At 44.6% G+C, this 23,980-nt stretch overlaps 1 protein-coding gene across 1 annotated transcript in view; it reads left to right on the top strand.

Moving 5' to 3' along the window:
• The first annotated feature begins 1,448 nt into the window (after positions 1 to 1,448).
• KCNMB4 (potassium calcium-activated channel subfamily M regulatory beta subunit 4) overlaps positions 1,449 to 23,980 on the top strand; it is a 32,686-nt gene continuing 10,154 nt past the window's right edge. The window contains exons 1-2 of the mRNA XM_034771404.1: positions 1,449 to 2,891; positions 20,907 to 21,034. Of these exons, the coding sequence (XP_034627295.1) occupies positions 2,556 to 2,891; positions 20,907 to 21,034 (464 nt within the window). The 5' untranslated portion in view covers positions 1,449 to 2,555. The remainder of the gene's footprint in view (positions 2,892 to 20,906; positions 21,035 to 23,980) is intronic.

Here is a 23,980-nt window from a genome sequence, read left to right on the forward strand (position 1 = left end):
ATAAATAAAGACTCGGCACATCACTTCTGAAAGGCTGCCGACCCCTGCTCTATCACAAAGACAGGCTTGTCTGAGTTTGAGCGGTAAAGCGGTTGTAGTGCTTGAGGAGTTCACACTTGATTTTTGGTTAAGTTAGAGAAATCTAAATATAAAACACACCACCAGTTTGTGGTCTCTGCCCTGCTTCTTGGCAGTTTGCCCTGAGGTTGTCACTCAGGGTTGTTTGCAACACCAGACAACTTGACACCGAGAATGGTGTCTAGAAGATAAATGTTTGCTGTTTTGCTGCAGTATTATGCAAAAATAAAATGCTTTTTTAATTCCACTTTTGCTTATAGCTACTCAAATGCACACGCTTGCTACAATTTTCTGTAGCAGTACTTTCTTTAGCAGGACTTGGTTTTTCCCAGTCTTTGTTTGTGGGCCTTCCTGCTAATGAATTTATTTCATCATTGTCCTTGACTTACCAGGCTTCTGGACTGTCACATTTTTTGGCAGGGTACAACCTATGTTTAACTCTGGTTGCTAGGTTTTCCTGTGGAGTACACGCTGGACTAGAACAGATTTGCAAATAGAAATGTTTCTCCTGCTGATTTCACATTGACTCAGCAGGATCACTTTTTTTTAACTTACTTGAATAAGACTTTGCTTTTCCGACACCTTTCTAATGCAAAGGACGTAATTAATCTCACAAATTGGAGGAAAGCTGAAGCCTGGTTACTGGAAAACAGTAACTGCTACTTCTACCAGTTACATCAGGCAATCTGCTCTGCAGTGGAGTTGCTGTGGGTGACCGAAGGTAACCTTAGACTTTCAAAAATTGTCAAAATTGTCGTTCTAGCATTCCTGCAGTTATGTTCTGAGCACAGCCCTGTAAAGCATTTTAATTTTTGAAGCTGAGTTTGAGCTGTTAGAAAATCAAACCAATGCCCATGTGGCTGTGTGAGGGGGAAAAAAAAAAGGGGGGGGGGAACACACCTTAGCAGCTCTGATCTCCCTCCATCTCCATGTTGAGTGTAGGTAAGGTGAAGGGCAGTGGGCATGTCCACAACTGTGTGTGTGTATTTCTCCCTCCCAACAGCAGGTAGGTCCTTTTGCTGCTGAATCAGCAGAGGAACACCGCTGAGGGGGGAGGAGTGGGTCTGTCTCATGATCCCTCTGCCCAGCAAGGAGTGCCACCACTAGGGTTGCAACCCCTCAAGAATTAAAGATGAATAATTAAAAATGATGTCATGTGATGAAACCTCCAGGACTCCGCCCAGCCAAAGTTGGCAACCCCAGCCACCACCCAGAGGCTCTTCCAGCGAGGTGGAGGAGGGGTGGGGGTTGTTCTCCTGGGCAAACGCTATGTGCCAAACCCTACTCCTGTGCTTCTGGCTGTGCCGCCAGCCCTCAGCCTCTTTCCAAAGCACCGTGTGCAAAGGCCGCCGGGCGCCCAACGTGCTTCGGAGCGATCAGCTGAGCGCTCTCACCCCCGCTGGGGGTCGGTTTATGTAGCTGGCCGCTTGTGCGCTGCCCTGAGATTAGGCGCCCGGGGGAGACATTCTTGTAGCCACGCTGATTGCCTGGGCCGGGCTGCTCCCAGCTCGGGTCAATCACGGGCTCAGCAGTCCCGCTTGCCTGACAAGGCCAAGCCGAGGTAGGACTGAAGCCCTCCATTGAGCTCGAGGGGGCTGGTTTCTGGGCCCGTGCGCTGAACGCGCCGCTTGCTGCTCGGGGGGGGGACGCGGAGGCGCGGCCCGGATTGGAAGCTGGGTCCCTCTCCAGCGGCAGCGCTCCGCACCCGTGCGGCTGGGCGGGGCCGGGCTTCGAGCCAGCCCAGCATCGCCGCCGCTCAAAGCGCTGAATGAAAAGTGTGTCGCGGCTGAGGCTGCTCCCCAGCGGCCCCTCCTCGCGGAGGGCTGGGTTCCAGCGAGTTACCCACACACGTGCGGCGCTGATCCCGCCGTCTCCGCGGCCCTCCCTCGGGTGGGGCTGGTGTTCGCCCCCGCTCAGGAGCGCCTTTCGATGGCATTAATCCGGAGCAGTAATCAGGCGCTTCCTGGAACACGTCTCCGGGGGCAGATAATCCCGGGCCAAGCTGTCCCGAGAGGAGATTGCCTCGCCCGGGGGCTGGATCAGCCGGCTGCCGCGGATCAGCGGGGTCAGTTCTGAGCAGGCGAGTCTCGCAGGCATGAGGGGCTGCTGGGGGAGCAGCGAGCGAGCTCCCGCTAAGCGGCTTAGCCCCCGGCAGATGTTGTCAGGCTCCCAGCCAGCCCCGATCATTGGCGGAGAGAGAGGCCGAGAGGTCCGGGAAACACCTCTAGCTCGGGGGGAAGAGGAGGGGGCTTGCACTGGTGACTGGCACCCTCCGCCTTGCACTATGCGGGGGGAGTGAAGAGTTGCACGGCGGCGTCTCGCCTCAGCAGGGGAGCTCCAGACCCCCGCTGAGGGGAGCTTGGCAGCTGGAGTGGAGGGAGTTTGTCTCCGATCGCCCCCTTCCTCCTCCTCCTCTCACACCCTCTGCTGCTCTTGCTGCCAGGCTGGGGCAGCGCTTGCCGGTGGTCTAGCGGGAGATGGCGAAAATCAGGGTGTCTTACGAGTACACAGAAGCCGAAGACAAAAGCATCCGGCTCGGCTTGTTCCTGATCGTCTCCGGCATCGTGTCGCTCTTCATCCTGGGTTTCTGCTGGCTCAACCCCGCTTTGCAAGATTTGCAAGGCAAAGCTGCCAACTGCACGGTGCTCTCGGTGCAACAGATCGGGGAGATGTTTGAATGCACGTTCACGTGTGGCACGGATTGCAAGGGCACCTCGCTGTACCCCTGCCTCCAGATCTACGTCAACAACTCCGAGTCCAACTCCAGGGCGCTGCTGCACCAGGACGAGCACCAGCTCATCACCAACCCTAAGGTAAACTTGTGCCAGGGAGAGAAGGGCAGGGGGAGGCCCCGGGGCGCTTGTAACGTCCCAGCTGCGGAGGCAGGGAAGCCAGCTCGTGCTTTGGGGTTTGTCTCCGAATCCCGGGGGTGGGGAACTCACACGGACACTGGATCTAATGGCCTGAATAGCAAAAGCAGATCAGCCACTCGCGTCCTACTGCCCCCTCTTTGCTCCGGCTGTGCCGCCGCCTGTTGCTAGAGCCCCGCGCTCCTGTCAGTATCTGACTGAGACGCTGCAGCCTTTGGAGCCTTTCCTCCTCCCCGCCTGCTTCGCACCCGCCTCCCTAGGACAGCAAAGTTTTACCTCCAGAGTTAACTTCTTTCGTGGCTAAGCTCGTCGCCCGGTCTCTCGCAGCTCCTCTTCCCGCCCCCGGCATGGCCGGACCTGCTCACAGGTTCTTTGAAAGCGATCACAGGGCTAATGAGAAGAAGAGCCCGGAGTTAATGTTAATCGTGTCCAGTAAAAGAGCCAATAATTGATGGGCGCTTGAAGCCGCGGAATCCATCAGGGCTGCGGGGATAACAACGCCGGGTTTGTGGCTGAGACCCGGTCTACCAGGACCGCCACACACGGCCAGAGAGAAACACCATTGACAACAGATTGCGACCTGCCCGGGTGCAATCTATCCCCCGGCTGCTCGGAGAGAGAGGGCAGGGGTCCTGAGAAGGAGGCGCGCTGGGGACAGCAAAAGAATCGCACTTAGTCAGCTGGTTTGCGTTTCCTTCGCGGTTATTGTAGATGTTTAGAGCCGAGGTTCTTCCTTCCAACCCGGCTGCTCCGTATTTAAGGAAATCCCCATTCCAGGGAAACGATTGAAAAAGCTCCCACTGTGGGAGAGCCAGCTGGAAAAGAAGTTAAACGCACAACTTCAGCAACTAGCAATTAAACAAGAAAAATGATGTGGAAGGGAAGGCCAGTGTATTCTTTGCTTTGAGAACATGCCGGTAAGATTTAACCTTTGCAACCCCATCTTTAAACCAACGAAACAAAAAAACGTTCTCCTGGGCTCTGAGGTGTGTTTCTGTGGCTATATTTGTAAAATACGATTCCTGCCCTTCCCGTTTACCCTAAGTGTAGTAGCTAGCAAAGGAGTTGAACACTTTTTTCTAAGTTGGCACACAGTTAATATAAGCAAGTGGAAGGAAGGGTAAAAAACCCACAGCTATTGCAGAGAGGTAAGCATTGAGTGTGTATTTATGCTATGAGAATTACTATCCCCTTTTTATATTTCAAGTGCTACAAAAGCAAATGCTTATCTTCATGTTTTTGCTTTAAAGTTTTTGTCTCTTACGTTCGGCTCCTACTTAAAAGTTCCTGATTTAGATTAGCTGGCAGGCTATAGTATGGTGTGATTCATAGCTATGTCTCAAAGCTGCAAGTCTCCAACGCATTGTTGTGCATAAGAATACCATTGTGGATGAACAAAGGAGTGCCAAATATTCAAGGGTGTTTAATGAATGGGTACCCAACACTGAGCATGGAAACCTGGAAGTTAAATTTAAAACGTAGAACACTAGGGGTACATCTACACTACAGCGGGGAGTCGATTTAAGATACGCAAATTCAGCTACGTGAATAGCGTAGCTGAATTCGACGTATTACAGCCGACTTACCCCGTTGTGAGGACGGCGGCAAAATCGACTTCTGCCGCTTTTTGTCGGCGGCGCTTACTACCACCTCCGCTGGTGGAGTTAGAGCGCCGATTCGGGGATCGATTGTCGCGTCCCGACGGGACGCGATAAATCGATCCCCGAGAGGTCGATTTCTACCCGCCGATTCAGGCGGGTAGTATAGACCAGGCCTAGGAGACAAGAAACAAAGGTGGTGCATGAAGAGTTAAGTACATCAAGGAGAGAGTGAATGAAGTGTGTCTACTCTGCTCCCTGAAAGTCTACACTGTGTCAGTTACAAAACACAAAAAAAAGTTTTACTTCAGTGCTAACAAAAACATTTAGGATACCGATTCAGCTATGCATCAAGGGAAACGTAAAGAATCTTGAAGAAAATCTGGAAAATGTTACATCCATGAGCATGGAAAGTAGGGAGCTCTGTCGGTATTCTTTTAATGTTTCTCTTCATAATGTGGCTTAATCCACAGCTTGGTAATATGTGCATGCTTGGGATATTTTTGGCAATCAACCTGTTTGTCTCCTGTATCTCTTGGAGCAAACACAAGAAGTCATGCTTGACTACTCTTCTTAAGCAATGGCCAAGAGATTAGAATGTCTGACGCAGTCCACAAAGGACATCTACTTAGTGTGTTCAAGAATTCTTCAGACAAGGAGAGCTGCAACAGACTTGAAATTTCTGGAAACACCATTGATGAACTAAGGTAGTATAATATAGCACTGCCATAAGTGAGGTAAGTACCTCATTTTCTCAGTACTAAATTAGTTGCAGACAGAAGCTTTGAGGAACTTATCTGAATGAAGGATACAAGAAATTAAGCAAAGAAGATTCAGGAGACTAAAGATTTATTACACCTGAACTGCATGGGCCGTTTTCTGTGAGCTTAATTTAGGGATCCAAAGTTACGATTTGAGTTAAGTGAACATTAATAGAATTCAAGTTTGTTCTTCAATAATGGTCTCTGCATCAGCTAGGAAAACTCACTGAAGCCATGATATTCATTTTTGAAGTGGTTACGCACCATTACTTGGCAAAAGTGTTTGTTTTCCTGACATTGCTATGGATCCAAGTGTGTGTTTGAGAGAGGAAGATTTTAAATTTTCTAAAACACCTACTTGGATTCTTTTATCTTCCAGATGGATTCTAGGATGGCACCAGGGTAGATCTCAGAACTGCTGGATCAATGCAACTAATCAGAAAATAGGAAATATACAAGAAAACTGTGTTTTAGTTAATCTATTACTTTTTTAGTGGCAAATGGCTTTTAGACAATTTTTGCTTGTATATTCATAAATAACTTGATCTTTTATGTCAAATTTGAACAAAATTATAGAAATAGGCATAGCAGAAGCTCAACATCACAATTATTATTGCTCTTATGTATTTTTACAATGTCCAAAAGTGCAAGGGACTCTACAGAACAGGATCATTAGCATCTTGCCTCAAAGAGCTTATGGTTTTCTTTAAGACAGCAGAAAATGTTGTTTTTAAGCAAGCATTGGTCAGCAATGTTTGCATTCTAAATATTGCAGCAGAGAACTTGAAAGTGAAACTGACTGAATAAAAACAGAATTGTTGTTTAATATTTCACTCTTTTAAATTTAGTAAACTAAGATGTTGAAGTACTGTTTAGGTAAAATGAGGAAGGAAATTTATTTGAAATGTGATTTGGCATCGACCCTTCAATTTTTTGTAGTGTGTTTTTTATAAAGCACTTCTTAATGAGTAAGTCAATTTTCCAGCATTCTGGTTGACTGGAGGAAATTTTGTTCAGTATAATTTATCTTTACAAAAGGGAGAAAGTTCCTGAAAATCTGACAGAATTAGTTTGCTAGAGAGAATGAGAAGTTAAAGTGCAGAAAACTTATAAGGGCTTCTGTAACACTTGTGATATGCTCAGCCCAAAAGAGTAAACTAGGATCACAGTAGGGATAGTACAAGGGTGAACTACTTCAGTGGATGAAGAACTTGACAGAGATTGACTTGTTGGGTAGCCTAGGAAATTCTATCTTCTTGGTCTTTCTCTATTTAATAAATGGGGAACAGTAATATTTGATTAGCTCACAGGAGTGTTGTGAAGATTAGTTAATGTTCATTCAGGGGTTGCAAGATAAAGGACCAAAGTATTTAATCATCCTAGGACGATGATGGAGGGAAGTAATTTGGAGGAAGGCATTCGAACACTCATGTTTACTGCCAGTTTTTGTTTATGCCCTGAAAGGCAGAGGGGATGGCAGAGGGGCATTGCTGTACATGTACATTGGCCAAACCGGACAGTTTCTCCGCAAAAGAATTAATGGACACAAATCTGACATCAGGAATCATAATACTCAAAAACCAGTGGGAGAACACTTTAACCTGTCTGGTCATTCAATGACAGATCTGCGGGTGGCTATATTACAACAGAAAAACTTCAAAAACAGATTCCAACGAGAGACTGCTGAACTGGAATAGATATGCAAACTAGACACAATCAACTCAGGATTGAATAAGGACTGGGAATGGCTGAGCCATTACAAACATTGAATCTATCTCCCCTTGTAAGTATTCTCACACTTCTTATCAACCTGTCTGTACTGGGCTAGCTTGATTATCACTTCAGAAGTTTTTTTTCTCTTACTTAATTGGCCTCTCAGAGTTGGTAAGACAACTCCCACCTGTTTATGCTCTCTGTATGTGTGTATATATATCTCCTCAATATTTATTCCACTCTGTATGCATCCGAAGAAGTGGGCTGTTATCCACGAAAGCTTATGCTCTAATAAATTTGTTAGTCTCTAAGGTGCCACAAGTACTCCTGTTCTTTTTACGGATACAGACTAACACGGCTGCTACTCTGAAACCTGTCATTAAACATTTTAAGAACCTTATTTACTTTACATGCAACAATAGTTTATTTATATATTATAGACTTATAGAAAGAGACCTTCTAAAAATGTTAAAATGTATTACCGGCACACGAAACCTTAAATTAGAGTGAATAAATGAAGACTCGGCACATCACTTCTGAAAGGTTGCCGACCCCTGACCTAGGAAAAGCCCCTGAGTTATATTTAGGGCTCTATCAAATTCACAGTCCATTTTGGTCAATTTCACAATCATGGGATTTTAAAAATCATAAATTTCATGATTTTGGCTACTTAAATCTGAAATTTCACAGTGTTGTAATTGTAGGGGTCCTGACCCAAAAAGGACTGGGGGGGGGGGTTGCGGTACTGTTTCTCTTACTTCTGTGCTGCTGCCTGCGGAGCTGGGCCCTCAGTCAGCAGCTACCACTCCGGCTGCTCAGCTCTGAAGGCAGCAACGCAGAAGTAAGGGTAGGGTGGCATGATATGGTATTGTCACCCTTACTTCTGCGCTGCTTCTGGTGAGGCGCTGCCTTCAGAGCTGGGCGCCTGGCCAACAGCCACTACTCTCCAGCCGCCCAACTCTGAAGGCAACACAGAAGTAACCTTGCGACCCCTCTGCAACTCTCTTTTGGGTTATCAATTTGAGAAATGCTGGTCTCCCCCATGAAATCTGTATAATATAGGGTAAAAGCACACAAAAGACCAGATTTCACTGGGGGAGACCAGATTTCACAGTCTGACGCGTTTTCCATGACCGTGAATTTGTTATGGCCCTAGTTATATTACATTGTAGAACACTGACTTTGCTCAAGCATCCACAGAGGACAGTATTTTCCAGGCCCCTTTACTTCAGATTCTTTTTGGATGTTACCCATTAGATAAGCAGCCCCCAAAAGGGAAAAAAAGGCTTGATCCAAAGCTCCAACAGAGGCTGCTTTCATATTACAGCCACTGTTGAAATCAGCAGAGGCACTCCAACTGGAGCTCTCATCTTAGTCTATCAGTGCACTGATTTGTTAACCTTTGGTAAGACCCTCTTTTTCCTCTGCTCTCCAAGGCTGTTGAGGATGGGGTTGGCTGAGGTGGTATGTTGATGGGCAACCCGTTATTTGGTTGGTGATTTTTAGTTTATGGGGCTAGGCAGGCAGAACATTGTATGAGCACCTATAAGTGTAGTTTAGAAACTTGAATAAACAAATAAATATACATCTACATTAGTTTTGCTTAAAATTTTTATTGCATCTTAAACTTCCTTAGTCTCTTATTGTGGCATATAGGCTGCTGCTGACTGATGCTAATTTACTAGATGACAGTAAGAGTAGAATTTATATATGTCTAGTAATTTAATTAAACTAAATTTAAGGCATAGAAGGAAATGCTCTTCAATTATTTTACCTACTTTTAGAAACTCATGTCAAAAACTAAAACAAAAACCTGAGTTTTGGTTTGGCATAATAGTTTACTTTAAAAGTAGTGACATACATGGTTTGTGTCCGTAGCAGATTATTTTTTTAAGTTTAATGTCTTTGTCTTGGGGCAATAGCTTCTTTTTAGTTTTGTCATCAAATATCATAGGCTTTTAAAAGCTTTCTGAATGTTATGCTAATCTAGAATAGCCTTATTAACAGATTATAAGTGTGGTTTAGTTTAATGATTGTTCATTCATAAAATATTCTTGACTAAAATCGGACAGCTGTGTTAACCCCAAATGTTTTTATCAAAGTTATGGTTTTCAGCAGTAGACACCCAGTATGTTAATCGACTGGGTATACTCTTATTAACCATAGCAAAAATCCTGAACAACTTGTTTTTAATGGTCTTAAAGTTTATTAAAAGATCCTTTATTTTCCTTACCTTGGTTTAATTATTCACTAGGGTATTTGTACCTTCTGTATGAATCAGTAGTGTGAAAAATGTGTGCTTTGGTCTCATTATAAACTTTCTACACAACAAAACTGAATTAGTGGCAACCTAGCCCTTCAGTCCTTTTGGGCTGCAAAAGTATTTTCTAAATTCTGTAGTTTAGCATTTGAGCTTAGATTCATAACTTCAGATATCTATATTGCCATGCTAGCAAGTATTGTATATTTTGAACAGAGATCTCCTCAAATTTTCTCCAACCAGTATGTAATAAAGTAAAAGTTGTATTGCAGGGAATAATCATACAATTGCACAATCCCAGATTCATTTTGATTCTTAAAAGATTAGGCAGCTGGGTCAGAGTAAATCCAGAAATATGAATGTAAAATACTGTATAGGATTACAGCAATTTAAATGTTTGTTTTCAGTGTGCCTGATTTGTGGATGATGGATTTTTCAGATTAAATTAATTATAATACTTATCATAAACTTTCTTTAGTTGCTCCAATATCAATAACCATTTTCATGCCAAAGTTTAACAGCTTGGGGCATTGGAGACCTTCCATATAAAATACAAGTACAAAAAATATCAAGACTTAGGCCTTCTGTACCATTAATCAAGCAGAATAGATTAACTATGGAGCCAGGATCCAGTACCAGTTATGCTGCTGCTAATCCCAAACTCTGAATTTATTGTTAATACATATAGTGCAGAGTGCCAAAAAATACATTTAGTTGTGTAAATTTACAATGGAATATGTCAGCTTGCAGCTAAAAAATAAATTGACATCTGCCTCCTTACTCGTTTGTTTAGAATCATTTTTTATCTTTATGCCTGCAACTGAGCATGATGCAAAAAATAACTTGTCTGATTTATACTTATTTTAGAAAAGATCCTATGTGAATGAATACATGTGTTTATCTTTAGCTATGTATAAAATATAGTGTGTGTGTGTGTGTCTGTGTGTGTGTGTGTATATATATATATATTGCACACACACACACACAAATTGTCTAGATTCTTCCTGGCCATGAAGGTGGGGGTGCCGTAAGTGGCTGGGAAGAAGGAAAGAAGTAAATAGCATGCCTTGCCCATATAATGGCTGGATAGAACTGCTCAAGAAAGCTCAAGGATAGCTCACTAGTTATTCCCCCATGTGTACAATGTTCCAGAAGGGGATCAAGTGAAGGATTAGCCTTAGCCATGACTTGTATACTGTGGGGGAAAGAGGATGGAGTATGCTGCACCACCCTAATATTGGGCTATACCAGGGGTGGGCAAACTTTTTGGCCCGAGGGCAACATTGGGGTTGCAAAACTGGATGGAGGGCTGGGTAGGGAAGGCTGTGCCTCCCCAAACAGCCTGGCTCCTGCCCCCTATCTGACCCTTCCAAGTTCCTGCCCCCTGACTGCCCCCCTCAGAACCCCGACCCATCCAACCCCCCCTGCTCCTTGTCCCCTAACCGCCCCCTCCTGGGACCCTCCGCCCCTAACTGCCCCGGGGACCCCGCCCCCATCCAACCCCCTGCTCCCAGTCCCCTGACTGCTCTGACCCCTATCAATACCCCCACCCCCTGACAGGCCTCCCCGGGACTCCCACACTTATCCAATCCTCCCTCCCATCCCCTGACCATCCCCCAGAACCTCCGCCGCATCCAACCGCTCCCTACCCCCTGGGACCTCCCGCCCCTTATCCAACCCCCAGCCCCCTTACCATTCCGCTCAGAGCAGCATGTCTGGCAGCCGCGCCACCCAGCTGGAGCCAGACACGCTACCTCTCTGCTCGGCAGGAGCGCGCAACTGCGCTTCCCAGAGCTCTGCCCACGCAGTGGTGTGACTGCGGGGGAGGGGAGACAGCAGGGGAGGGGACAGAAGCTCAGGGGCCAGGCAGGACGGTCCTGCGGGCCATAGTTTGCCCACTTCTGGGCTATACCAACTCAGACAACTATCTAGGGCATAGTGTATTACATCACCAAAAAACTGCACTGAAAACATTAAGGTTGCAAAGGTCAAGCACTCCAAAATTAGGAAATGCTAGAATTAAGGTCGCCTGTGCAACCTTAACTTGGCCCTCTTCTGTATATGCATTATGGTACAGTCTGTAATTGTATGATCACATACCATTTGTTTTACACAGGGCCCCTGCCTCATTCAGTGCACAGGATGGACTGTGCGCAGAGAATGAAGCAGCTGTTTTGTTTTTTTATTTCTTTATATTCGTTATTCAGTTTGTGGGCCCAGGCCATACTTAGTGCACACATCCAAACCCTGCACTGGATACAGAATTATTAATTTCCTTATGATCTTTTCACCACAGTAGCTGAGCCTAACAGCCATTAATGAGTTTGTCTTCTCTGGACTCTTGTGAAGTAGGTAGGGTTTTTACAAATGGGGAATTGAGACACAGTGAGATTAAGTCCATTAATTTTAGGTGTTTTAGTGGTTGAATGCCCAGCTTGATACATCTAGGGCTTGATGTTTCAGCGTACTTAATAGCACTTTATATGTTCAAAGCACTGTACGGACATTGGCACACCCCTATAAGGCATGTAAGTACCCTCTCCTCCCAGTTCTTGCAAGCATATTGTCAGTCTCCCATATCCCTTGACCCGTCCAACCTTCCCCTGCACTTCTGTCTTGAACACTGATGGTATGTCTAGGCTGCCTTTGGGAGCAAGTCTCCCAGGCTGGGTAGAGAGACTCATGCTAGTGGGGTTTGAGCTAGCGCACTAAAAATAGCAGCATGGACTTGCAGCTCGAGCAAGAGACGTGGGCTAGCCACTTGAGCTCAGATCCATGGCATAGGGTGGTCTTGAGAGCCTGAGCTGCAACATCCACACTGCTATTTGTAGCGTGCTAGCTCAAGCTCTGCTAGTGTCAGCCTGTTTATCTGGCCTAGGAAGCTTGCTTCTTACTGCAGTGTAGGAATACCCTGAGCTGCTATGTGACCAGGGGCAAGTCACTTCAACTCTCTGTTCATCCTCTCTGCCTGCCTTGACCATTTAGAGTAAGGCTGGTCCAGTAGTCAGCATGGTAGCCAGGGAGTTTAGAGATGTGAGTTCAGTTCCTCGCTCTGTAACAGAGTCCCCTGTCTGATCCTGGGCAAGTTGGTTGGTTTCTGTGCCTCCATTCCCCAGCAGTAAAATGGGGATAACAGCACTTTCCTACCTCACAGAGGTGTGGAGAGGATAAATACATTAAAGATTGTGAGGTCTCAGATACCATGATGAGGGTCATATAGTTATGTAAAACATATAGTTACGTGTGGCTTTGGAATCCGTCTAATTCTTGGGACATTAGTCCTATTTGTGTATTGTGCTTTTATATAGATTGTACAAGTACCCAGAACATATTTAAACAAATTTATGCTTCACACTCTACATTCATTCACTTGCCATTTCTCTTGCGTTGTCATCATTGGCCTACAGGCTGGAGAGAACTCACTTCAGAGCCTTTCAGTTCTGCTCCTTAATTCATGATAAGGTGCCTATTGAGCAGGGCCAGCTCCAGGCACCAGCCCACCAAGCTTGTGCTTGGGGCGGCACCTGGAAGGGGGGCGGCGCGGTGCGGCACTCCGGCCGCCGGGGAGAGCGGGGCCCCGGCCAGGGCTTGCCGCCCTCCCCCCGGCACTCTGGCCGCCGGGGAGAGCGGGGCCCCGGCCGGGGCTTGCCGCCCTCCCCCCGGCACTCTGGCCGCCGGGGAGAGCAGAGCCCTGGCTGGGGCTCGCCGCCGGGGAGAGCGGAGCCCCGGCCGGGCACTCCGCCCTCCTCCCAGGGCTCCGGCCACCCTTCCCCCCGGCGCCCTCCCTCCAGCCGCCGGGGAGAGTGGAGCCCCGACTGGGGCTCGCCGCCGGGGAGAGCGGAGCCCCAGCTGGGGCTCGCCGCCCTCCCCCCGGCGCTCTGGCTGGCCTCCCCACCCCCCACGCCCTCCCTTGCCGCGCTGGGGGGGGGGGGAGGGCAGCCGGAGGCTTTTTTGCCTGGGGCGGCAAAAAAGCCAGAGCCGGCCCTGCTATTGAGTGATACATAAGGTATTGCCTTTTTTCAGGGATGCAGTAAGCCGCCCCCAGAGACCATATCAAGACTCTCAGCAACATCTGAACCTGCATGTGAACCTCCCACATGACACTGGAGCACACTCTAACTGATCAAAATACCAGTGCAGAGAACCATCATTTTATTAAGATAATTGAAGAGCGGCTCAAATGGGAGTGTACCTATTGTCATGTGCCAGTTACGAACATTAATATATAGGGCCCCACCAAATTCATGGTCATGAAAAATGCATCACGGACTGTGAAATTTGATCTCCCCTGTGAAATCTGACTATTGCAGGGCTGGGGGCACCCCAGCTGGCGGCTTCTACTGTGGGCCAAGCTCCAGTTGCTAGTCCCAACCCGGACTGGGGAGGGACGGGACTTCCTCTTCCCCTGCAGGGGTTGCTCCCAGAGCTGGGTCAGACTCGCTTCTGAAAATCTCCCCCTGCAGTAAGCTCTGTGGCTTCTAGCTGGAAGCCCAGCTCTGAACGCAGTGCAGAAGTGAGGGTGGTATTCAACCCCTGACCTGGGCGGGAGGCTGTGGCCCCAGCCGTCAGGCTCCAAACTGGGCAGGAGGCTGCTGGAGAAATCCGGATGTATGGTAACCCATGCTCCCATGCAACCCTCACTTCTGCGCTGCTGCTGATGGTGGTGCTGGCTTTAGAGCTTGGCATCTGACCAGCAGCTACTGCTGTCGGGCTGCCCAGCTCTGCTGGCAGGGGTGCTGCTTTCAGCGCTGCAGAAGTAAGGGTGGCAATCCCACGCCCCCCCTTACAATAGCATTACGACCCTCCCCCATACACACAATCCACTTTTGGGTTGGGACTCACGGTTACAAAACTGAAATTTTAGATGTAAACATCTGAAACCGTGAAACTGATTATTTTTAAAATCTTATGACTGTGAAATTGACCAAAATGGACTGTGTATTTGGTAGGGCTCTACTAAAATACCTGTACGTACTCCAAGCTTTTATATCTGTTCCCTAACACTTTTATTGAATTGGATCCCAAGTCATTTATCCAAACAAAGCTTTGAAATAAGGGAGGAATTTCATTAGCTGATGCTGTGTAACTGAGACCGTAGTTGAATTATATAATCTGATATGTGCTACAATACATTGTAGGATGTGTGATTATGGAGCCGTGCACCAACAGAACTTCCAAAAATCTCTCCACTTCATTATCTTCATACTCAGTGCATAGTTTATCCTTCAGCTCCATCAAAACTCAGATAGGACTAAGGTCAAGGAAGGTGGGGTGGAAAACTTCCACCAAAAATGGGCATTACTCCTTTTGTAATAACGCCACACATTATCATAAGATATCCAAAAATCACCTTTTTAGTTTCTAACACCTTAGATATATTACTTGCTAATTAAGAGTATTTGTGATTTCATGCAGTATGTGGAGGGTGAGGGAGGGAATTTTGCATTTAGCTCTATAAGCAATTATCTAACAGCAAAGCATGTGGGTCACTCCAGATTAATCAACCCACTTGGAGTACTCATGTCAGTAAAGGCTGCAGAATCAGGACTGACCTTTATCTAAAGGCTACCCATTCGTTTGGGGGATGCACGATGATCAAAGCCTAATGATAGTTTTCTGACTCAAAACGCAAAGGCCTGATCATTCCTTCGGTGGCGCACACAACTTCCATCGGTTTCTGTGAGGAATGGACAGGATAATCAGGGTCCTTGATTTCAGGTAAAACACTCTCTAATTTTAGTAGAAACTAGAGAATTTACACTGAATCTCCTTTATCTGATTACAAGTGACAGCACTGAAAAATACTCTATTTGGGGAAGCCTTACTGCCTCATTATAGCCACTATGCAGCATTCCCTTTCTTGCTCATGAGCAATACTGCTGGGAAGATACAAACAAAATACAGGTACAGAAGTACTTAGCAAACTGCATAAAACTATGGAACCATTACAGCACATGTTATAAGGTACTCAGTGATGGTGAGCCCTTTGTCCCAGGAGACGTGCCGTGATGGCCACAAGTCGCTGTCTGCAATATTCCAATGCTATTATAAAATGGAATGTCCTAGCAAGGTAATTAAAAAGGGAAGGAAATATGCAGGGGTGGGCAAAAAAAAAAAATCTAGCAGATAATCATGTTGTGAGTTTAAGTTTTCTCTGGCTAGTCTTCACTGAACACAATTATCAGCATGACTCCAGCTATTTAAAACACAACACTTTCTTCTGAGAAGAGTAGCAGTACTGTGATCAAATAACTGGTGCAGGAAGACATCCTGTCACAGCTTAGAGGAAGTGATAGAGCAGCAGAGCAGGAGACTTCTCTCTCTTATTGGGCATCTTTTGTGTGACATTTTCTTAAAATAAAAAACTGTTCTCCATAAATGATGGTCCCCATCCTGCTCCCCTTGAAGCTGTAGAGAGTTGCCATTGTCTTCAATGGAAGCAACAGGCCCAATTTTCTGGGATGTTGTGAAGGAGGTCCCGAAAATTCAACTTCCACTGGAAGCTGAGAGGCAGTGTGGTCTGGTGGATTGGACTGACCCTGGGCAAGTCACTTTACTTCCTTCTCTAATTTCGTTCTCACCCTTTGTTTGGCTTGTCTAAGTGATCTCTTTTGTGCAAGGACTGTCTCTTACAATGCATTTGGACCTTGCCTAACACAATGATGGCCTGATCTTGATTGGGACCTGTAGGCCCTACAAATAATTAATAATGCTCCAAGAGTTGCTAGGTAGGACAAACTTTTCTCACTAATGCTGTATAGCAGGCACTAAGAGGTAAGCCTCTCAACTGATTTCCCCCCCACTTCTTGAATTGTATAGTACAAAGATGGCAGCAGTTTCTCTAAAGATCTGGCAGCAGGGCAACAAGTATTTTACTGACTGTCACGGTTATGGGGCAAATCACACTTCAGACCCCAGTTCCTCTTAAACCTGCCTCCAAAGGGGTGCACTTCATTGCCTTCCACCCTCTCTGGGTGGAGCCCTATGGTCCTACTACTCCTAGACTGGATCTCGGGGCTGTCGGGTAACACAGGTGACAAGCTCAGAGGCTGCAACCTAAACTGGGTTTGGCACTGTGACGGTGCACCCCGTAAGGCTTCATGGAAATATGCTTATGAATGTATCTGTATGACATAACTGGAATATGTTTTATGCTACATGTGCCATGTAACATATCTCTGTAAAGGTTATCATAGAATCATAGAATATCTGGGTTGGAACGGACCTCAGGAGATCATCTAGTCCAACCCCTTGCTCAAAGCAGGACCAATCCCCAGGCAGATTTTTGCCCCAGATCCTTAAGTAGTCCCCTCAAGGATTGCACTCAGAACCCTGGGTTTAGCAGGCCAATGCTCAAATCACTGAGCTATCCCTCCCCTGTTACGATCCACTTAATCTATTCATCCTATTTGTATGCATGTGTCATTGTTGTATTCAAAGTTATGAATATTGGCTGTGTACTTGCTTGATTTCTAAGTAGCCTTAGTAAAGCATTTGGTCAGCTACTTGAGAAAGGAATGTGCAAATTAAGTGCCCAATCAAGAAACAATTAAAGGACAATGAATCTCGGAAAGCTCCAATCCACATAAGTCTACCTGAGGATGTTCAGGATAGCATGTAAACAATGGCTGCTGCCTGTAAAAACTGAGTTATGCATGGACATGTGACTTGCCCATGTAACTCCAAAACTCCATCTTGGAGCTGGACTTTGCATAGAAGAGAGGAGGGGGTCTCCACTCCACCCACAAGAGAAAGTCTACTTAAACCCCTAGGAGACCCCTTTATTTTGTCTTCAGCTGGCTCAAGAGAGAGCCTCTCCACCCCCAAGGATACCTGAAAGAAACTGGAACAAAGGACAGTAACTACAGGGGGTGTGAGTGATTGCTGGACCCAGACTAGAAGGAGACTAGTCTGTAAAAGGAAGCTTACTGGAACACCTCTGAGAGTGGGATTTTGTCTGTATTCAGTCTTCTTACTGTATTAGACTCAGACTTGCTTGTTTTATTTTATTTTACTTCACTTCGTAATTCACTTTGTTCTGTCTGTTACTACTTGGAACCACTTAAATCCTACTTTCTGTGTTTAATAAAATCACTTTTTACTTATTAATTAACCCAGAGTATGTATTAATACCTGGGGGAGGGGGCAAACAGCTGTGCATATCTCTCTATCAGTGTTTATAGAGGGCAAACAATTTATGAGTTTACCCTGTATAAGCTTTATACAGGGTAAACGGATTTATTTGGGGTTTGGACGCCATTGGGAGTTGGGCATCTGAGTGTTAAAGACAGGAACACTTCTTAAGTTGCTTTCAGTTAAGTCTGCAGCTTTGGGGCACGTGGTTCAGACCCTGGGTCTGTGCTGGAGCAGACTGGCGTGTCTGGCTCAACAAGACAGGGTGCTGGATTCCCAAGTTGGCAAGGAAAGCAGAGACAGAAGTAGTCTTGGCACATCAGTTGGCAGCCCCAAGGGGGTTTCTGTGATCCAGCCCATCACCGGCACTTTCTAGCCCTTTTTGTCTTGGAGCCTGTAACAGCTGATGAGAGTGACTCAAAACCAATTTTTTCAGAACAAAGCACTATTTAGTCATTCACCCAAAGGCATGTAGCACACTGAACAAATGGTATAAAACAAAAAGGCTATACACATATTTCCCCTTACCTGTATCTTCATATTGGTAAGCCCCCTTCAGCCGAGTTACCGTCATCTGAGGGTTGGAAGACACAGACTGTCCTGCTGCAGCATGGTCTCTGTGTCTCATTGCATTCCTATCAGTGCTCACTGATGCTCCTTGAGCAGCTGTCCCCAACAACTCAGTCAACCCCCTTTACTCTTTTAAGCCTTGGATGCTTTAATGGTTTAGTGTCCCCTTTGATCCTGGCCTCAGGAATGGGAAGAGTAAACCTTACCAGCCTGGTTGGGGCCTGGCTGATTGATGTATTCCCCATTGTTTCCTCAAGGACCCCTGGTATTCTCTGGACATACCTTATCTTTGCCATTGTTTTGTTGTTACCTATTTGTTTCCCTTCTGCCATCCTCCTTTGATTTAATGCCTTGAACTCACGCAGGATAATCCCAACCAGGTGAACTAGGGTGCATATGATATTTATAAAAAATAATAGCCATTATTATCTCATTTGGCAATTCCCATCTTCAGAATTATAGTAGTGGGATTGGTACAGGTGAGCCATGTCAATTTAGCCAGATTGAGAAAAGAGGAATTTCATGCATGGAGGGTGGAGGAGGGGTGGACTTTCTCCCCAGGAAATCGTGGTGGCTCACTTTTCCTGTCAAACACTGGGATGTGCCTGTAAATTTCATCCAGCAGAGAATGCAGCAGACCCAGACGATGACAGAATGGTAAAAGGAGTGACCTCCAAACTTCTTCAACAGAGCTCAAATGCTACACCAGGCAAAAGGCATTACTGCAACAGAATGAACATAGCCCAGCAGGCAGCACAAGCACACTCCTCCTTTCTCCTCACTCCCATGGCAGGGGCCTATGCTAGTTCATGGCCCAAAGAAAATCTCCTAGCTTCAACCAGAGTCTACGCAGCCTGGCAGAAAGGCGCAGAAGCCTCATGCCCAATAACCCTCATAAATAGAACACGCCCTGCTATCAAGCTAACAAGTCTTAACCCTTCCACCAACCAGCAGGCCCTAAAAGAATTCTAGTGGATGTGGTAGTCCTAAAGGTCACTGCCAAACAAACTCCCAAACTGAATTATTGAACCAAGAAATGTTGTGGGCCAAGGGAACTGATTTTAAATTTGAAATAACAAAAAGCAACAAAACACTTGTTTTCTGTTTCAGCATCTGCAGAACAATAGTCATTGTGATGCTACTTATTTCTAAAAATACAAACCTGAAAAAGAATCTTAGGGTAGGATTCTCTTCTCAGCACCAGGATGTGAAGAGCTCTACATGACAGCAACAGCAAATGTGTTGCTGTGAAAATGGGGGTGCTTTGTTATGAAAAAGGCAAGTTTTAACTTGAAACAAACGAGTGAGAATTTGCACTTTGTTCCAGGTTAGAATATAGGAGTTTATCAAAAATAAGTGTGGATGCTGACAGAAATAACCAAGTTTTACTTGATCAGATTGATGAATACCTAAGAACTTGTTTTTACCTGCAGAAAATTCACAGTGATATAATGGAGACAGGCTTCCAGCTCTGTACAGCGTGAAGTAGTTCAATGGTAGAGTGGAAGCATAAGCTCACCGATGGGATGGAAGAAAAGTGCCCACCAGCCATCTAATCAAGACCCTTTCCTCACAGCTGTGTTTGTTTTCAAATGAGAGTTCTGAGGGAGGACAGACCCTTCCTTGTTAGTTGTCCTTTCAGGTTACTATAGAGAGACCTGCACTAGGACTTCCCCTGAGCCTGGGGTTCCTGTCTGCTACCCCTACAGAAGAGTGTGTAAATCCTATATCCGGCTTCCTGTTGGTCACATGGTTCTTCCTAGTCATATGTCCTGTGACTACAGCTCCCAATTTTAAAAGGGACACAGGTCATACCATTCACACTGTGCTATGCGCATGTGAGTCCACACTCAGTACCCTCTCGCAGGAGGGAAGGTAAATAAAAATGTTTCCACTATTGCTTATGTTAACAAAGCAATGTAAGTGTTTGTAGTGCTACCTTTGCCTATTGAATTTCAAAAATGAAAGGGTGAATTCTCTCTCTCCTGGATGGATGGGATGCCTATTAATGACAAGAATTATGCTTGTGCACTGAGGTATAAATATTTCTCCAAAGGATAAACTGTGGTACTAATTCTAGTAATATGTGTTTAAGGTATAAGCGGTACGAAGGGAGGCATTGTGATTAAATACGGGCCTGGGAAGCAGGACACTTGGTTCTGTTCCTCTATGACCTGCAACAGGTCACTTAAGGCCTGATCCAAAGCCCACTAAAGTCAATGGACAGACTCCCATTGACTTCAGTAGACTTTGAATCAGGCATCTGGGCCCCAGTTCAGCAGAGCACTTAAACACATGGTTAAATCCTGTTGACTTCAGTGTGATTTAAGCACGTGCTAAAGTGTTATGCTGAACTGGGATTTCAACATCCTGTGCTTGTTTCCTGCAAACCTTGTATTTATTAATGTGGGGGTAATACCTATCTTTTGTACAGCATTTTGAGATCTGTTGGTGAAAATTTGACATTTATTTATTTTATTTATTTATTCTTACATTGTTAAACGGAAAGTGTGATTGTACATGTCGTAAATGTTTGTAATGATTTCTAGTTTTCAAAATATGAGTACAGCTAGCTAGAACCCCCTTGAAAATTAATCCTCTCCTTTTTGTCTTTTTTTAATTTCAACATGTGAAACATTAGCATGTTTCCTGGAAAGATGGAGGAGTGTGAGAGAGAGAGAGAGCAGGTAGTAGTAAAGTTAGTAAAGCACATAGTAAATCATTCTTTTGTAACTGATCATTAAAACATAAATATTGAGCAATTAATGATCATCTAACTTTTTGTTCCCTTCTGTTTGAAGACTTGCATCCATACGTTCAGTCTTTATCACTATGTGTGAATTTGGTGAGGAAAATCCAGAGAGAATGTTGTCTTGTATTGTTGAGTACAGAAATAATTCCATTTTGGAAACTGTTTTGACAGTGTTCATACATTCCTCCCTGTGAAAGAGAAAATCAGAAGAATTCTGAAATTGTCACTCACTGGCAGGAATACTGGAAAGTGGAAGTGGGTTCACAGCCATTTACGTGTTATTTTAACGAGCATCTAAGGTAAGTCACTGCCTACATTTGCATAGCTAGAAATATTTACAAAACCTTTCCATTCTCTGCTCTCCATCGGCCTTGTTTGAAGCAAACTATTTGAAAACATTTTATTTTGATGGTAAAAAAATGTGTGAGAGAATTCTCATTGCTGGTGAACAAAGTATTTTTAGTTTTTTGCTGTTGAATTTTTTGGTGACACCAAAAGGCAGTTGCCCCAGAAAAAGTTTCACTACATTGCAAAAGCTGAGTTTGTTTTGCTACCAAAACTGACAAAATCCTTACTTGTAACAAATTTGTGTTTCTTCCCAAAAGAGGGAGGAATTCTACCATTTTCACTGTGAGGAGTTGTGTTCATGGAGGAAATGAGCCTTAGATTTGATTAATGTATGTTCACACAACTATCACTTTTCATTCTTTCATACTTACAAAGTGGAGAGTTGTGGCTTTAGGCAACTCTACTTAGGGAATTCTTCTTCTTTCTGGATGTCTTTGTATTTCCCATTAGCAGTAGTGGGACTTATACATGTATCAAGGGATAGATAACTCTCTTAGCTTAAAGCAGTCAATTTACCTCCGCATATATTTTCCCTTCTCAGGTACATGCATTGATTATTGTTCTTCTCTTTTCCTGTTTGTCTGTATCTTTCTGGTCATGATGTGTCCAGGAGTAAGTGTTATACATCCTTGGTGAGACTGCATCTGTAAAACTGCACCATGTCATTACCAGAAATGTACAGCCAGATTGCTTTTCCCTGAATTCCCTCCAATGAAAAATGACTATATATCTGCTGGGATGGGATCTGCTTTTTGTAATCTGCTGGTTCTTATCACAAACTTATCTATGGTTGTTTTTGGATGATGGAGATTTTTTTTTTCTTTTTGCTACAGGTTATGTACTGTGGCTATGTGACATACATGATGAGACTGAAACACTATCATTGGCAGATAACTCTGAAACTATAGAAAATGATGGTGATCTTGAAGTTCGATAGTCTTCAGAATCCTGTATGTTGAGGATGGATTCTCCTAAACAAAATAAGTCAATGCAGTTATTTAATTATTACAATACTGCTCATTTAGTATTACTCAGTGCATTCACTGACACTCAGTACTACTTAAAAGGTGAAATTGTAAAAGGAAAATCTGCCTATTTCAGCTATTTATTTTTTATCACAACTGCATCTAAAATGATAATACCATAGAATAACAACTATATTTTTTGCTCAAACATGAGAATTCAAGAATAGTCCAGAAAGGACACAGGCAGTCCTTAAGAAAGAAGTATGACATAAAAAAGTTTACCAACCTAAAGCTCCTGCATGTTCAGACATGTTCCTTTCATCATCTTCAACGCAGCTTCCTCCTAAGAAGGAACACTTCTCATGATGTTGTTTCATTTGGGCAACATGGCCTTGCATTTCTTTGTTGCACTGTTTGCATTTTGCACACATGCCTGTTTTACCCACAGGTAGAGGAACTTCATTAAAATATTCCCAAACTGGGTCTCTTTTATGGCCTGCTGCCATTATAGGTTTTCCCTTCTAGTGAGAGAATGCCTGTTCCTCCCTTCTCACATTTATCTCCAGACGACTTCTCCAGATCCTGCCCAACAATCTATTCATTGAACTTTTTGAAACTTTGCACTTTTAGAGAGAGGTAAGGGATTGATTCTGTGTACACAAATTTGCAGAGGGACAATAGGGTTGAGGTCTGTTATTTCTCACCTCTATATATTATTTATTTAAAACATTTTTGCTGTTAACAAGCATGTTATCTCTAGAGACACAAATACACAGTTTGAGAACTGCAAAACTAAGCATCTCTGATGGTATCTTCTAGACTGAGCCCCATTGTGTAGATAGAAAGATTAACCTGAATAATTTATACAGAAGCCCCCAGAACTCCATAAAATTGGGTCCCTAATCCATGAATTATTGGAACTCATTTACAAAACTTTTCTTAAACATTATATGACTATATTGTCTCATACTATAGAATTAGAATTTATAATCCCTATTCCATGATGAGATGTCTTTGAGCTATAATGTATCTTAATTAAAACTATTTTTAGATAGGTTTTTTCCTCAAAAAGCATTTTATCAAAAAATTTGATTTAAATTTTAAAAATCAGATTTTTTTTTTAATTTAAAAAAAATCATTGATTTTTATCCACCCTGATATGAATAGTGTGGGTTAGGCCCTGATCCTGGAAGTGCTTAACCCCTGTGCTTACCTTTAGTACCATTGGCATCAATGGGGTTCTTCACGGGAGTCAAGTTAAGCATATGCATAAGTGTTTGTAGGACCAGGGCCTAAGGGAAGAAGGGGACCCAATTCCATAAATATTTGAAGAGTGTAAACAGCAAGAAGAAGGATGGATGGATTAAAGCAGGATCTGTGGATTCAGTTCATGGGCTGGAAATGGGGATCTTGGTCTCAGAAAAGTGTCAGAGACCTTCCAGCTGATTCTCTGAGCTAAAGGCAGACCTCAGACTGGAGTATGCACTGAAGCCAGAGTGCTGGCGCACAAACACCTTCGTTCTGTGCTATCTCACTGCACTGACTTTCATTACTTTCAAGATTGTTCACCACTAGGGTGCTGCTTCTTAAGATAACTGCATTTTATATTAGGTTAAATTTTATTGACAAGTACCAGAGATGCATTATAGTTTTTTGCCTTTGACATTGCTCTTCTTATTGATCATACAGCAGAAGGAGAGTGTGATGGGTTCCACCCGGGGTGCCACCTGGAACTGGGTACCACTGAGCCCTCTGACCCACCAGCCTGGGCTCCCTCTCACACTGTGCTGCTGTGACAAGTTACAAAGCCCTCCAAGCTTGCACTTTCACCAGAATTCACACAGGTAGGGACACACCCAGCTGCAGTCACATGCAGGTTCTCTAACCACCAGCGTCCCAGCCTAGGACACCAGAGCAGTACCGTCCTGCCCT

Source organism: Trachemys scripta, chromosome 1 (genome assembly GCF_013100865.1).
Source record: "Trachemys scripta elegans isolate TJP31775 chromosome 1, CAS_Tse_1.0, whole genome shotgun sequence".
NCBI classification, from domain to species: Eukaryota; Metazoa; Chordata; order Testudines; family Emydidae; genus Trachemys; species Trachemys scripta.